The 17,480-nt window shown below is 41.1% G+C and overlaps 1 protein-coding gene across 1 annotated transcript; it reads left to right on the forward strand.

Moving 5' to 3' along the window:
• The first annotated feature begins 3,974 nt into the window (after nt 1–3,974).
• On the forward strand, nt 3,975–4,942 carry LOC123863082 (olfactory receptor 2Z1). Its single transcript, XM_045902253.2, is given in 2 exon segments — nt 3,975–4,584; nt 4,586–4,942. Coding segments are annotated over 2 exon segments (939 nt in total). The 5' UTR covers nt 3,975–4,002.
• Nucleotides 4,943–17,480: the final 12,538 nt, after the last annotated feature.

Below are 17,480 nucleotides of genomic sequence, written 5' to 3' on the forward strand. Positions count from 1 at the left end.
GGGCAACAGGAAGTGAACAATGCTGGTGTCTTTTCCCTGGTCACTTTGCATCAACAAAGGGATGCCCAGCCCCAAGTTTGGCATTACTGAGGATAATGGGAAAGAAAGTGGTAAAATTGCATGTTGGAAACTTGCCAAAGGTGCTTCTCTTCAACCCAGAAGAAAAGTACTGATTTAGGAGTCACAGATGATTTAGCCCAGGTTTGAGTGAGTTGTGGCTACCTCTGCCTGGCTCTGCCTGTCTAACTTGCAGGTTGGGGAGGTTGGATGGATGGCAATCCTTTTCCAAAAGAGGTCTTGATGGTTAAGAGTTTGTCAAAAGCTCAGGACACAAGGGGATCACAACCAGACTCTCCAGCCACTGAGTAACTGCTGGCTAGAGATCCCCAAAACCTGGGCATTTGTATAACAGGGGGAACACTTGGGCACCCCAGAAGGAAAGGCAAATTTGGGGGCATATAGGACTGAGTATGTGAACATCTGCAACAAATCCTGAAATGTCTATTACAGTGTTTGGGGGAGTGTGTGGAATGTCAAGGGAAAAACAGACACTTTGGAATCAGATTCCTATTCTGTTCAAATTTTGGCTGTTACTTCTTTGCTGGGTGGTGCTGGGCAAGTCACTACACTTCTCTGAACCTGTCTATGTCTTCTCATCCAAAAAATACAGATAAATAATGCCTACCCATAGATTTTTTTATTGTGATAAAATATACAGAACAAAATTTACAATTTTGACCACTTTTAAGTGTACTGTTCATGGTATTAAGTATATTCACATTGCTGTGCATCCATCTCTACCAACTGTCTCCAGGACTTGAAGATTATAGTGTTAAGCATGTAAAACAGTTAGCCAGATGCCTTCTACACAGTCAGTACTCAATTGGTGTCAGCTTCTTCAGGGTGGTGATGTGTGAGTGGACAGAGAAAGACCAGGTTCTTTTGGACACTTATATAGCTCTTGACAGGAGCCTGTGGTAAAAGCTATTTCACTGGTGGAGATACTTGGTGTTTGGGGGAATTGATTGTCTATAAGATGGCAGGAAATTGCAAGAATTTTTTTTTTTCCTGTATGGAGACATGGAAATGGTAAGGTACTCCCAGGATTTATGCTGGGTCTGAGCTCAAACCAATTTAAGAATAAACATCTGGAAGAGGAATTGTGTAAAGCCTGTGCAGGTCACAATTGCCCTGTAAACCAGAAGTTCTCAACTGTGGGTGATTCCTCCTCACTAGGCACATCTGCCCACATGTGGAACCAGTTTTGGTTTCCATGACGAGGGGCGGTTGTTGGGGGCTGCTGCTGGCATCTGGTGGACTGAAGCCGGGGATGTTGCTAAACTTCATACAATGCAAAGGACATTTTCCCATGACAAAATTTATCTGTCCTCAAATAATGCCACAGTGGAAAAACCCTGTTGTAAGGCAATGGATCTGGGGATGAATGGGGTTTTGAAGACTCTGCTAAGGGATCTTAGAGGCCAGAAAAAGGGCAGGTGGGTTTTAACACAGTATGGACGAGGGCATCACAGAGCAACACTAAAGAAGATGACAGAGCTGGACAGGGTCAGGCTTGACCATGGAAGAGGCCACAATGTTGAATAATAATAACAATACTACTACTACTTCTAATAAATACTGATGAGAGTGTTTTATGTGCCTGGCACTGTGCTAAGTACCAGAGATCAGCCAGTGATCTCTAATGCTTTCCCTATCTAGAGAATTAGTAATAATTCTATAACAATTATATAATTTATAGATATTGTGCATAATTATATGAATTGTATTTATTATATATGATAATTTACAATTTATTGAGCACTTGCTACATGTCAGCTCTTAACAATCATCCTTTTTAAAAAAAATTTTTATTTGTTTATTTGAGAGAGAGGGTGAGCGTGAGCGGGAGGAGGGAGAGAATCTCAACCAGACCCTGTGCTGAGTGTGGAGCCCGATGCCAGGCTCCATCCCAGGACCCTGAGATCATGACCTGAGCTGAAACTAAGAGCTGGACGCTCATCTGACTGAGCCACCCAGGTGCCCCAACATTCATCCTTTTATTTAATTTTCACAATTATGCCTTGACACATATTTCTGCCACCCACTTTATGGATGAAGAAACTGAGGTTAAGTAGCTACACAATGTCATGCTGCTACAAAGTAGTTGAGCTGGGATCCAAGCTCATTTTAATCTGACCTCTGGGTACACTCTCCTAATCACAAATTGCATGTGCTCCATTTCTTTGGCCTGGAACAACTTTCCTTCTTCTGGCTGCCTGCAAAACTCCTACCTGATCTTCAAAACCCAGCTCCAATGCTTCCTCCTCTCTGAAGCCCTCTCTGACCCCATTCCCTGGGTACTTACAGCATTGTGCATGTGTCTCTATTATATTGCTGATTAGATTATTCTGAAATGATCTGATCAATGCTGCTTTCCCTCTCAAACTCTAACTTCTATAGCCACAGGACTATTATCTTACTTCCTAATACCATTGACTGACTTTTTAGAAAATGCTGCCAATGAGGCAGCCTATTTCATTCTTGGTTGGATTTCACTGTTAGAGAGTTCTTCGTTAAGGTGAACCACCCAGATGGCCTCACTAACATTCACTTTCCAGGAGCATGAAGCAGTTGGTTCTGGTGCATCCCTCTCACAGTAGCTCTTCAGATACTGAGGGCATGGGTCATCTGTCCCAAGAGGCTTCTCTGACTATGCCCAGTGGTGTTTCCAGCCATTTCCTACAGAACATCTTATTCACTTCCCTCTGTCACAAAGATCTTGTCCATTTATCTCCTCACTTGTCATCAATATCCTGATGGAGAATGGGGAACTTGCCTAGGGTGATTCACCTCTGAATGTCTTATGCCCAGACCAGCTTGTGACTAATGTTATTGAATGCATGGGTGAATGGTAGGTTGGGAGCTAGGATGTGATAGGAAAATCAGGATGGTGGATAATTAACAACCCTAAAGGCCTTCGGCAGCTTTAGGACAAAGAGCTCCAGTGAGGCCTTCAGTAAAATCCACTTGCCCTTAAATGGCCAGTCTTGTTGCTTTTCTAATTATCTGCAGTTGAGAATAGACATTCTTTTGGTCTTGCATTGTCCACTGTTGGGAGTTGTGGATGGTGCATGGTATTCCAGGGCAAGCTGGATTTTCCTGGGGGCTTAGAGGTTGCCAAGAGAATTAAGTATTCCCAAATTTAAATGTGTAGCTCCCTCTGGCCCATGGTCATCTTTCTTGGCCAACTCATTCATCCAGGCAATATTTATTACAGACAATCTTCTAGGCCTGGTACCTTACTTGAAATTGAGTCTGACCACTCACAAGTTCACTCTTCATCCAACGCAACAAAGTCACCAATAATTGCTGAGTTCACTGACAACTGTCCTCCCCCACCCAACCCCAGGCCATTTCATCCCCAACCTGCTGTCACCCATAGCCACCCTCTATGGCTCACACTCCCTAGATTCATATCCTCAATGTGACCCTGTGTAGGCTCATAATTAATTTCTCTTTCCTTCAGATTCTCATCCAGGCACTTGGACCTAGGCCTTTCTCTGTTTTCTTCCTTGATTTATTGCTTCATCTTCATCATCCTCTATTTTACCTCCCTGCCTTTTTGGACTCTCACCTCTGCTTTTGGACCCAGGACCATTAGGAGGAGTGGTATTCAAATATTCTACTGGAGCTAAGTTACTGTCTTTGACTGGGACTTCAGTGTTTGGACCTCAAGAGTCAGTGGGTAGCTTTTCACTGGGGTGTGGCCAAGTATCTCGTTCAGAGATGCAAGCTGCTGCTCTCCCTTCCCATGCCTATGACAGACATCACTAATTGATCATGGCATTTCCAACTGCTGATTCTAGCTGTGACCTCATAATACTTCTCCAGGCAGCCACTACCAAGTGATGGCAATTGGCACGTGGGTCGAAACTCAGTTGCAGTTTGTCTCTTTCCTTGCATTTGGTCTCTTTCCTGCAGCAAAAGTACGTTGTGTAAAACATGGGGGATGTGAATCAATCAGTGACCTCTGACTTCATTCTGGTGGGCCTCTTCAGTCACTCAGGGTCACGTCAGCTACTCTTCTCCTTGGTGGCTGCCATGTTTGCCATGGGCCTCCTGGGCAACACCATTCTGCTTGTCCTGATCTGCCTGGACTCCAGGCTCCACACACCCATGTACTTTCTGCTCAGCCAGCTCTCTCTGTTTGATGTTGGTTTCCCCCTGGTCACCATCCCCAAGATGGCATCCCACTTCCTGCAGGGAGAAGGTTCCATCTCCTTCGGGGGTTGTGCAGCTCAAATATTCTTCCTGACCCTGATGGGCATGGCTGAGGGCATCCTGTTGACCCTCATGTCCTATGACTGCTATGTTGCTGTGTGTCACCCTTTGCAGTATCCTGTGCTCATGAGGCGCCAGGTGTGCCTGCTCATGGTGGGGTCCTCCTGGCTGGCAGGTGTGCTCAACGCCTCCATCCAGACCTCCATCACTCTGCACTTTCCCTACTGTGCCTCCCGCATCGTGGACCACTTCTGCGAGGTGCCAGCCCTGCTGAAGCTGTCCTGTGCAGACACCTCAGCCTATGGAGTTGGTGCTGTCCACCTTGGGGGTGCTGATCCTTGTGCTTCCCCTTTCCCTCATTGCCATCTCCTATGGCCACGTTTTGGGGGCTGTTATACACATGCACTCAGAGGAGGCCCGAAACAAGGCCTTCACCACCTGTTCCTCACACATCACAGTGGTGGGACTCTTTTATGGTGTAGCTGTGTTCATATACATGGTGCCGGGTGCTTACCATAGCCCACTCCAGGACAACGTGATCTCCCTATTCTACAGCCTTGTCACCCCTACTCTCAACCCCCTTATCTACAGTCTGAGGAACCGGGAGGTACAGATGGCTTTGGCCAAAGTGCTCAGCAGAGCTGGGCTCAGGCCAAAGTGATGACCACAGAGGGGGTTGCTGGCGTGATCCTAGTGGTCCTTCATTCCCTCCATTTCCCCAAAGCACCAATTTGTGGTGCAGCTATTAAGGCCTTATATTCAAGGCTAAGTGTCTGTCCAGCTTCTTCAGATCCCTTGACTAGTTGGGTTAGTGTTTTCTCCCATGGACTTGGGGAAAGCAAGGGTAGCAGTCCCTGTCACTTTTAGTATATTTTTCCCTATTCTTTAGTACTATTTACATGAATGGAAGGCCCTGCTTTGTAAAGTTGAAATCTTGTTGAATTGATAATTATACTAGTAATAATGAGCACTTGTTGACCATTTTACCTGCTAAGTGAATGTTATTTTGTCCTCACCTCAGCTTTGGAGATGTAGGGACTATTATGATGTTTATGTATAAGAAATAAACAAGACTCAGAAAGGAAAATAACTTATGAATGGTCACACTTCCAGAAAGTGGTAGAGTTGGGGCTTGAACCCATGGTACTCTGAGGCCAAAGACAGCCCCCAAACCACTGTGCTGTTTGACTACTAAGCAGTGACCTCCTCACTGTTGTGGGTTTAGTGTGTGTGTGGATGTGTGCTGGGATAGTAGTTGGCCCAGACAATGTCTGGAAAACTACCAGATTCTTGAAAATATGGGTTACTGCTTTGAATGACGATGGGGGTAAAATTGAACAGTATTTATAAAATATTTGTTATCTTTGAGTTTTATTAAGATGCTCACTGTTGACCAGGGTCTGGCAATTTTGTTAATAAGCACTTAATATTTTGGGGGGAGTGGTGCTTATTTTAATTTCCTATCCAGCCATGAGGCAAGATTCAACTTAACACATCTTTTAACAGCTTTTTAAAGGTAAAATTGACATTCAACAAACAGTACATATTTGAAATATAAAATTTGATGAGTTTTAGCTTATGTCTATGTCTCTACAACAATAACCAATCTTAAGACAGTGAAAGTACACATCACTCCCAAAAGTTTCCTTCTGCTTGTTTGTCACTCCTTCATCCCATCCTCTTCAAGGAGTCACCAATCCATTTTCTATTACCATAGATTAGTTGCATTTTCTAGAGTTTTATACAAATGGAAGTGCAGAGTATATACTGTTTTTGTACAACTTCTTTCACTCAGCAATATTATTTTGAGATTCATTCTTGTTGCAGGTACTTAGGGCTTATTCTCTTTAATCAAGTAGTATTCTACTGCATGGATACATCATACTATCTCTTAAATATATTTTCTCTTTTGTTGATGCAGCTTTTAAAGCTTTCTTTTGACTAGTATTAGTATGGCATATTTTATTCCATAATTTTACCTGTTTATATATTTATATTTAAAGTACATTTATTGTAGGCAGTAGCACATAACTGGGTCTTGCTTTTTATCCAATCTGACAATCTGACTTTTTTATTCAAGTAAAACTCACGTAATATAAAAGTAGCCACTTTATTTTATTTATTTATTTTTTTAAAGATTTTATTTATTTATTTGAGAGAGAGAGAATGAGAGAGAGAGAACACCTGAGAGGGGATAGGGTCAGAGGACGAAGCAGACTCCCTGCCGAGCAGGAAGCCCGATGTGGGACTTAATCCAGGGACTCCAGGATCATGACCTGAGCCAAAGGCAGTTGCTTAACCAACTGAGCCACCCAGGCGCCCAAAGTAGCCACTTTAAAGTGGTGTTTAATACATTCACAATATTGCAAAACCATTGCCTCTATCTATTTCCAAAACATTTTCATCATCTCAAAAGGTATATACCTTTGAGTATATACCATACTATATGGTATATACCCATTACTTTGATGGGTATATACCATACCCATTAAGTAGTTACTCCCCATTTTCCATTTCCCCTACACTCTGGCAAGCACTAATCTCCTTTCTGTCTCTATGCATTTACCTATTTGAAATATTTCATATAAATGAAATCATGCATTATATAACCTTTTGTGTCTAATTTCTTTTACTTGGTACAATGTTTTCAAGATTCATCCATGTTGTAGAATGTATTAGCACTTTATTTTTTTTTTTAAAGATTTTATTTATTTATTTGACAGAGAGAGACACAGCGAGAGAGGGAACACAAGCAGGGGGAGTGGGAGAGGGAGAAGCAGGCTTCCCGCGGAGCAGGGAGCCCGATGCCGGGCTCAATCCCAGGACCCTGGGATCATGCCCTGAGCCAAAGGCAGTCGCTTAACCAACTGAGCCACCCAGGCGCCCTATTAGCACTTTATTTTTATGGCTGAATAATATTTCACTGTATGGATGTACTAGATTTGGTTTATCCATCCACCCATTGATAGATACTTGGGCTGCTTCCACCTTTGGCAGTGTGAATAGTGCTGCTATGAACATTCATGTACGTACTTTTGTTTAAATATCTGTTTTTAATGCTTTTTGGGAGATACTTAGGAGCTGAATTGCTGGGTTATATGGTACTTTTGTGTTTAACTTTTTGATGAACCACCAAACTACTTTTCACAGTGGTTGCACCATTGTAAGATTCCCACAAGGATTCCAATTTATTTACATCCTAGCCAACACTTATTTTCCATTTTTAAAATTATAGCCATCCTAGTGGATATGAAATGTATCTCATTGTGGTTTAAATTTGCATTTCCTTAATGACTAATGATGCTGAATATTTTTCATGTGCTCTGTCTCTCTCTCACACAAACAGACACACACACACACACACGCGCACACACACCTTTTTTGGAGAAATGTTTGTTCAAATCTTTTGCCCATTTTTAAATTGGGTTGTTTGATTTTTGTGGTTGAGTTGTAAGAGTTCTTTATATATTCTGATATTAGACCCTTATCAAATATATACTTTACAAATAGCTTCTTCCATTTTACAGGTTGTCTTTTCACACTCTTTTTTTAAATTTTATTTTATTATGTTATGTTAGTCACCATATAATACATCATTAGTTTTTGATGTAGTGATCCATGATTCATTGTTTTTGTATAACACTGGTGTTCCATGCAGTACGTGCCCTCCTTAATACCCATCACTGGGCTAACCAACCCCCCCACCACCCTCCCCTCTAAAACCTTCAGTTTGTTTCTCAGAGTCCATAGTCTCTCATGGTTCATCTCTCCCTCTGATTTCCACCCCTTCATTTTTCCCTTCCTTCTCCTAATGTCCTCCATGCTATTCCTTATGTTCCACAAATAAGTGAAACCATATGATAATTGACTTCCTCTGCTTGACTGATTTTACTTAGCACAATCTCCTCCGGTCTGATCCACGTTGATGTAAAAGTTGGGTATTCATCCTTTCTGATGGTGAGTAATATTCCATTGTATGTATGGAGCACATCTTCTTTATCCATTCATCTGTTGAAGGGCATCTCGGCTCTTTCCACAGCTTGGCTATTGTGGACATTGCTGCTAGGAACATTGGGATGCATATGGCCCTTCTTTTCACTACATCTGTGTCTTTAGGGTAAATACCCAGGAGTGAATTGCTGGGTCATAAGGTGGCTCTATTTTTAATTTTCTGAGGCATCTCCAGACTGTTTTCCAAAGTGGCTGTACCAATTGCATTCCCACCAACAGTGTAAGAGGGTCCCCCTTTCTCCACAACCTCTCCAACATTTGTTGTTTCTTGCCTTGTCCATTTTTGCCATTCTAACTGGTGTAAGGTGGTATCTCAATGTGATTTTGATTTGAATTTCCCTGATGGCTAATGATGATGAACATTTTTTCATGTGTCTGTTAGTCATTTGTATGTCTTCTTCAGAGAAGTGTCTGTTCATGTCTTCTGCCCATTTTTTGACTTGATTCTTTGTTTTTTGACTGTTGAATTTGAGAAGTTCTTATTTATTTATTTATTTATTTATTTATTTATTTATTTATTTATTTTAAAGATTTTATTTATTTATTTGACAGAGAGACAGACAGAAGAGCACAAGCAGAGGGAGTGGCAGAGGGAGAGGGAGAAGCAGGCTCTGCACTGAGCAGGGAACCCGATGCGGGACTCGATCCCAGGACTCTGAGATCATGACCTGAGCCAAAGGCAGATGCTCAACCATCTGAGCCACCCAGGCGCCCGAGTTTGAGAAGTTCTTTATAGATCTTGGATACCAGCCCTTTATCTGTAGTGTCATTTGCAAATATCTTCTCCCATTCTGTGGGTTGCCTCTTTGTTTTGTTGACTGTTTCCTTTGCTGTGCAGAAGCTTTTTATCTTGATGAAATCCCAAAAGTCATTTTTTGCTTTTGTTTCACTAGCCTTTGGAGATGTATCTTGAAAGAAGTTGCTGTGGGTGATGTCAAAGAGATTATTGCCTATGTTCTCCTCTAGGATTTTGATGGATCCTGTCTCACATTGAAGTCTTTCATCCATTTTGAGTTTATTTTTGTGTATGGTGTTAGAGAATGGTCGAGTTTCATTCTTCTGCATGTGGTTGTCCAATTTTCCCAGCACCATTTATTGAAGAGACTGTCTTTTTTCCATTTCATATTTTTTCCTGCTTTGTTGAAGATTATTTGACCATAGAGTTGAGGGTCCATATGTGGGCTCTCTATTCTGTTTCATTGCTCTATATGTCTGTTTTTGTGCCAATACCATGCTGTCTTGGTGATCACTGCTTTGTAATACAGCTTGAAATCAGGCAACGTGATGCCCCCAGCTTTGTTTTTCTTTTTCAACATTTCCTTGGCGATTCGGGGTCTTTTCTGATTCCATACAAATTTTAGGATTGTTTGTTCCAGCACTTTGAAAAATGTCATTGGAATTTGATCAGGATGGCGTTGAAGGTATAGATAGCTCTGGGCAGCATAGATATTTTAACAATCTTTATTCTTCTGATCCATGAGCCTGGAATGTTTCTCCATCTTTTTGTGTCTTCTTCAATTTCTTTCATGAGTGTTCTGTAGTTCCTAGAGTAGAGATCCTTTACCTCTTTGGTTAGGTTTATTCCGAGGTATCTTATGGTTTTTGGTGCTATTGTAAATGGATTCGTTTCTCTAATTTCTCTTTCTATAGTTACGTTGTTAGTGTATAAGAACGCAACTGATTTCTGTGCATTGATTTTGTATCCTGCCACATTACTGAATTGCTGTATGAGTTCTGGTAATTTGGGGGGTGAAGTCTTTTGGGTTTTCCACATAAAGTATCATGTCATCTGTGAAAAGAGAGAGTTTGACTTCTTTTTTGCCAATTTGAACACTTTTTTGTTGTTGTTGTTGTCTGATTGCTGTTGCTAGGACTTCTAGTACTATGTTAAACAATAGTGGCGAGAGTTGGCATGCTTGACATTTCCTGATCTTGAGGGAAAAGCTCTCAGCTTTTCCCCACTGAGTATGGTATTTGCTGTGGGTTTTTCGTAGATGGATTTTATGAACTTGAGGAATATTCCCTCTATCCCTATACTCTGAAGAGTTTTAATCAGGAAAGGATGCTGTATTTTGTCAAATGCTTTTTCTGCATCAGTTGAGAGGACCATATGGTTCTTCTCCCTCCTCTTATTCATGTGTTCTATCACATTGATTGATTTGTGAATGTTGAACCACCCTTGCACCCCGGGATAAATCCCACTTGGTCATGGTGGATGATCCTTTTAATGTATTGTTGGATCCTATTAGCTAGGATTTTGTTGAGGATTTTGGAATTCATATTCATCAAGGATATCAGTCTGAAATTCTCCTTTTTGATGGGGTCTTTGCCTGGTTTGGGGATTAAGGTAATACTGGCCTCATAAAATGAGTCTGGAAGCTTTCCTTCTGTTTCTATTTTTGGAAACAGCTTCAGGAGAATGGTATTATTTTTTCTTTGAATGTTTGGTAGAATTCCCCAGGGAATCCATCAGGCCCTGGACTCTTGTTTTTTGGGAGGTTTTTGATCACTGCTTTAATCTCGTTACTGGTTATTGGCCTATTCAGGTTGTCAATTTCTTTCTGTTTCAGTCTTGGCAGTTTATAGGTTTCCAGGAAGGCATCCATTTCATCCAGATTGCTCAGCTTATTGGCATATAGTTGTTGATAATAATTTCTAATAATTATTTCTATTTCCTTGGTGTTAGTTGTGATCGCTCCCCTTTCATTCATAATTTTATTAATTTGGGTCTTTCTCTTTTCTTTTGGACAAGTCTGGCCCACTTATCGATCTTATTAATTCTTCAAAGAACCAGCTTCTAGTTTCGTTGATCTGATCTACTGTTTTTCTGGTTTCTAATTGTTTGATCTCTGCTGTAATCTTAATTATTTCTCTTCTAATGGTGGCTTAGGCATTGTTTGTTGCTTTTTCTCTAGTTCTTTAAGATGTAGAGTTAATTGGTGAATTAGGGATTTTTCTATTTTTTTTGAGTGAGGCTTGGATGGCTAGGACCCTTTGCAGTATCCCTTAGGTTTTGGACTGATGTGTATTCATTCTCATTGTTTCCATAAATTGTTTGAGTTCTTCTTTGATTTCCTGGTTGACCCAAACATTCTTGAGCAGAGTGGTCATTAGCTTCCAAGTGTTTGAATTTCTTGCCAAATTTTTTCTTGTGATTGAGTTCCAGTTTTAAAGCATTGTGGTCTGAGAATATGCAGGGACTAATCTCAATCTTTTGGTATCGGTTGAGACCTGATTTGTGATCCAGTATGTGGTCTATTCTGGAGAAAGTTCTTTGTGCATTTGAGAAGAATGAGTATTCTGTTGTTTTAGGGTGGAATGTTCTGTAAATATCTATGAGGTGTGTCAGTCTGGTCCAGTGTGTCATTCAAAGCTCTTGTTTCTTTGTTGATTTTCTGCTTAGATGATCTGTCTGTTGCTGAGAGTGGAGTATTGAGTCTCCTACAATTAACGTATTGTTATCAATATGACTCTTTATTTTGGTTAACAGTTGGCTTATGTAGATGGCTGCTCCCATGTTGGGGGCATAGATATTTACAATTGTTAGATCTTCTTGTTGGATAGACCCTTTAAGAATGATATAGTGTCCTTCTGTATCTCTAACTACAGTCTTTAGTTTAAAATCATTACATCAAAAACTAATGATGTATTGTATGGTGACAAACATAACATAATAAAATTCAAAAATTAAAAAAAAAAACAAAAACAAAAAATAAAATCTAATTTGTCTGATATAAGAATTGCTACCCCAGCTTTCTTTTGAGGTCTGCTGGCATGGAAGATGGATCCCCCTCCCTTCACTTTCAGTCTGGATGTATCTTTAGGTTCAAAATGAGTCTCTTGTAGACAGCATATGGATGGGTCCTGTCTTTTTATCCAACCTGCAACCCTGTGCCATTTTATGGGAGCATTTAGGCCATTCACGTTGAGAGTGATTATTGAAAGATATGAATTTATTGTCATCATGTTGCCTGTGAAGACCTTGTTTTTATAGATTGTCCCTGTAAATTTCTTTTCTATATCGCTCTTGGGGTCTTTCTCCTTTTATAGAACCCCCCTTAATAATTCTTGCAGAGCAGCTTAGTGGTCACATATTTTTTCAGTTTCTGCTGGTCTTGGAAGTTCTGCATCTCTTCATCCATTCTAAATGACAGCCTTGACGGATAAAGTATTCTTGGCTACATGTTCTTCTTGTTTAGTACCCTGAATATGTCTTGCCAGGCCTTTCTTGCTTGCCAGGTCTTTGTGGATAGGCCTGATGTTATTCTGATGTTTCTCCCTCTGTACATAAGGAATCTCTTCTCCCTAACTGCCCTTAGGATGGTTTCCTTGGTTCTAAGATTTGCGAGTTTTATTATTACATGCCGGGTGTTGGCCTGTTTTCCTTGACCTTGGGAGGGGTCCTCTCTGCCTCTAGGACATGAATGTTTGTTTCATTCCCCAGATTAAGGAGGTTCTCAGCTATGATTTGCTCAAATATATCTTCTAGTCCTTTCTCTATCTCCACCTCCTCAGGGATTCCAACCATTCTGATATTGGAACATTTCATGGTGTCACTTATTTCTCTGATTCTATTTTCATGGATTCTGAGTTGTTTTTCCCTGGTCTCCTCTTTTCCCTTTTTTTCTATTAATTGGTCTTCTAGGTCACTAATTCATTCTTCTGCCTCGCTTACCCTAGCTGTTAGATTATCTAGATTAGATAGGGTCTCACTGATAGCATTTTTAAGTTCTGCCAACTCAGCTTTCATTTCTGCCCTTAGAGACTCTATGTTGCCATTAATTGATTTCTCCATTCTAGGTATTGTCTTCACAATTGCTAGCCTGAATTCCATCTCTGACATCTTGGTTACATCTGAATCCATTTGTAAATCTGTGGCATATGTCATAGTCTCTGAGTCTTTCTTATTTTGGGGGTTCCTCCTCCTAGTCATTCTGTTGAGAGGTGGTTGAGAGAATGTATAGAATCCAAATGATTGACCACAATCCAAGCAAGATGCACCTGTTTTGTAAGGACCTTAGGGTTGCTGGCCCCTTGTTTTCCCAGCCTGTCTTCTGGGGAGGGGCCTGCCGTGCTGTTACTCAGGCAACCTTGTTTGGGCAGAGTTGCCCTGCCCCCTGTGGCGGGGGATGGACTCAGTGAAAACCAGTTTTTTGGGGCTTTTGTTCTCTGGCAGCTTTTCCTGGTGGCTTTCCGCATCTCTTCTGAGAGTCAGAGCAGAAGATACTGTTTCCAACCCTCTGCCTCAGAGCAGAGATATCACAGTCTGTTCTTCAGTGAGCTCTCCAGGCCACACTATCCCTGTTTCTGTCTGTGCTGCTGTAAACTGCAGTGTCCTGGGTTGTGTACCCCTCAGCAACTCTCCCAGTCCTCGCCTCCAGGTCAGGCCCTTTGTGCTTCTAAAACCACCAGCCGCCCCCAGTTCGCACGTGTGGCCCCGCTGCTCCAGTTTCAGTGGGGCTGCCCTAAAGTCCTTTCCCTGTTGCTACTGGTCTGTGAGTCTGTGGCCCGTCCAACAACCTGTGATATTCTGTTTGTAGAGATCTAGATCTATCTTCTTACATCTCAGGCTGATTTCGTGGGTGTTCAGAGTGGTCTAGTAGATATTCAGCTCAATTCCGGGGACTAGTTGGAATAGGGTGCCCTACTCCTCCGCCATCTTTCCCCCCTCCTCCTCTTTTCACATTCTTGATAGTATCCTTTGCACAAAAGTTTTCAATTTTTTAAAAAAGATTTTACTTATTTGAGAGAGAGAGAGTGAACAGGAGCTGGGAGGGGGGAGGCAGAGGGAGAAGCAGACTCCCTGGGGCTTGATCCCAGGACTCTGAGATCATGACTTGAGCTGAAGGCAGCCACCTAACCAACTGAGACACGCAGGTGCCCCAAAGTTATCATTTTTGATGAAGTTCTATTTATCTTTTTTTTTTTTGGTGCTTGTGCTTTTGTTGTCATATCTAAGATGTAAGTAAATATTTGTATAAGGTGTGAAGTAGGGGATCTAACTTCATCCTTTTAAATGTAGATATCCAGTTATATTAGTACCTCTGTTTTTTTTTTTCAGCTTTATTGAGATATAATTGACATACAGCAGTAAGTTTAAGGTATACAGTGTGTTGATTTGATATAAATATACACTGCAAAATGATTACCAAAATAGGGTTAGTGAACAACTACATCACCCCACATGATTACCTTTTTTAAAAAATGAAATCTCTCTCTTTTTTAAAGATTTTATCCATTTATTCATGAGAGACACACAGAGAGAGAGAGAGGCAGAGGGAGAAGCAGGCTCCCCAAGGGGGAGGGATCCCGATACAGGACTTGAAAACAGGACCCCAGGATCATGACCTGAGCTGAAGGCAGACACTCAACCATCTGAGCCACCCAGGTGCCCTAATTACCTTTTTTAAATTATGTTATATTAATCACCATACATTACATCATTAGTTTTTGATGTAGTGTTCCATGATTAATTGTTTGCATATAACACCCAGTGCTCCATGTAGTACATGCCCTCTTTAATACCCATCACCAGGCTAACCCATTCCCCCAAGCCCCTCCCCTCTATAACCCTCAGTTTGTTTCTCAGAGTCCATAGTCTTTCATGGTTCATCTCCCCCTCTGATTTCCCCCCCTTCATTCTTCGACTCCTGCTATTATCTTCTTCTTCTTCTTCTTCTTCTTCTTCTTCTTCTTCTTCTTCTTCTTCTCCTTCTTCTTCTTCTTCTTCTTCTTTTAACATATAATGTATTATTTGTTTCAGAGGTACAGGTCTGTGATTCAACAGTCTTACACAATTCATGGTGATCACCATAGCACATACCCTCCCCAGTGTCTATCACCCAGGCATCCCATCCCTCCCACCCCACCCCCCACTCCAGCAAGCCTCAGTTTGTTTCCTGAGATTAAGAATTCCTCATATCAGTGAGGTCATATGATACATGTCTTTCTCTGATTGACTTATTTTGCTCAGCATAATACCCTCCATTTCCATCCACGTCATTGCAAATGGCAAGATTTTGGGTTTTTGGGTTTTTTTGATGGCTGCATAATATTCCATTGTATATATATACCACATCTTCTTTATCCATTCATCTGTCAATGGACATCTTGGCTCTTTCCATAGTTTGGCTATTGTGGACATTGCTGCTATAAACATCGGAGTGCGTGTACCCCTTTGGATCCCTACATTGGTATCTTTGGGGTAAATACCAGGTAGTGCAATTGCTGGATCATATGTTAGCTCTATTTTCAACTTTTTGAGGAACCTCCATACTGTTTTCCAGAGTGGCTGCACCAGCTTGCATTCCCACCAGCAGTGTAGGAGGGTTCCCCTTTCTCCGCATCCCTGCCAACATCTGTCATTTCCTGACTTGATAATTTTAGCCATTCTGACTGGTGTGAGGTGGTATGTCAGAGGTTTTGATTTGGATTTCCCTGATGCCTAGTGATGTTGAGCACGTTTTCATGTGTCTGTTGGCCATTTGGATGTCTTCTTTGGAAAAATGTCTGTTCGTGTCTTCTGCCCATTTCTTGATTGGATCATTTGTTCTTTGGGTGTTGAGTTTAAGAAGTTCTTTATAGATTTTGGATACTAGCCCTTTATCTGATATGTCATTTGCAAATATCTTTTCCCATTCTGTCAGTTGTCTTTTGGTTTTGTTGACTGTTTCTTTTGCTGTGCAAAAGCTTTTTATCTTGATGAAGTCCCAATAGTTCATTTTTGCTCTTGGTTTCCTTGCCTTTGGCGATGTTTCTAGGAAGAAGTTGCTGTGGCCAGAGTTGAAGAGGTTGCTGCCTGTGTTCTCCTGTAGGATTTTGATGGACTCCTGTCTCACATTTAGGTCTTTCAACCATTTGGAGTCTATTTTTGTGTGTGGTCTAAGGAAATGGTCCAGTTTCATTCTTCTGCATGTGGCTGTCCAATTTTCCCAACACCATTTGTTGAAGAGACTGTCTTTTTTTCCATTGGACATTCTTTTCTGCTTTGTTGAAGATTAGCTGACCATAGAGTTGAGGGTCCATATGTGGGCTCTCTATTCTGTTCCATTGATCTATGTGTCTGTTTTTTGCCAGTACCATACTGTCTTGATGATTACAGCTTTGTAATAGAGCTTGAAGTCTGGAATTGTGATGCTGCCAGCTTTACTTTTCTTTTTCAACATTCCTCTGGCTACTCGGGGTCTTTTCTGGTTCCTTACAGATTTTAGGATTATTTGTTCCATTTCCTTGAAAAAAGTGGATGGTATTTTGATAGGGATTGCACTGAATGTGTAGGTTGCTCTAGGTAGCATTGACATCTTCGCAATATTTGTTCTTCCAATCCATGAGCATGGAACGTTTTTCCATTTCTTTGTGTCTTCCTCAATTTCTTTCATGAGTATTTTATAGTTTTCTGAGTACAGATTCTTTGCCTCTTTGGTTAGATTTATTCCTAGGTATCTTATGGTTTTGAATGCAACTGTAAATGGGATCGACTTCTTCATTTCTCTTTCTTCTATCTTGTTGTTGGTGTATAGGAATGCCACTGATTTCTGTGCATTGATTTTATATCCTGCCACCTTACTGAATTCCTGTATGAGTTCTAGCAGTTTTGGGGTGGAGTCTTTTGGGTTTTCCACATAAAGTATCATATCATCTGCAAAGAGCGAGAGTTTGACTTCTTTGCTGATTTGGATGCCTTTTATTTCTTTTTGTTGTCTGATTGCTATGGCTAGGACTTCTAATTCTATGTTAAATAGCAGTGGTGATAGTGGACATCCCTGCCGCATTCCTGACCTTAGGGGGAAAGCTCTCAGTTTTTTCCCATTGAGAATGATATTCACTGTGGGTTTTTCATAGATGGCTTTTGTGATATTGAGGTATGTACCCTCTATGCCTATACTCTGAAGAGTTTTGATCAAGAAAGGATGCTGTACTTTGTCCAGTGCTTTTTCTGCATCTATTGAGAGGATCATATGGTTCTTGTTCTTTCTTTTATTAATGTATTTATCACATTGATTGATTTGTGGGTGTTGAACCAACCTTGCAGCCCAGGAATAAATCCCACTTGGTCGTGGTGAATGATCCTATTAATGTACTGTTGGATCCTATTGGCTAGTATCTTGGTGAGAATTTTTGCATACATGTTCATCAAAGATATTGGTCTGTAATTCTCCTTTTTGATGGGGTCTTTGTCTGGTTTTGGG

This window comes from Mirounga angustirostris, unplaced genomic scaffold, assembly GCF_029215605.1.
Source record: "Mirounga angustirostris isolate CCGP_5_RB_7025 unplaced genomic scaffold, mMirAng1.0.hap1 SCAF_1, whole genome shotgun sequence".
Classification (NCBI taxonomy): Eukaryota; Metazoa; Chordata; class Mammalia; order Carnivora; family Phocidae; genus Mirounga; species Mirounga angustirostris.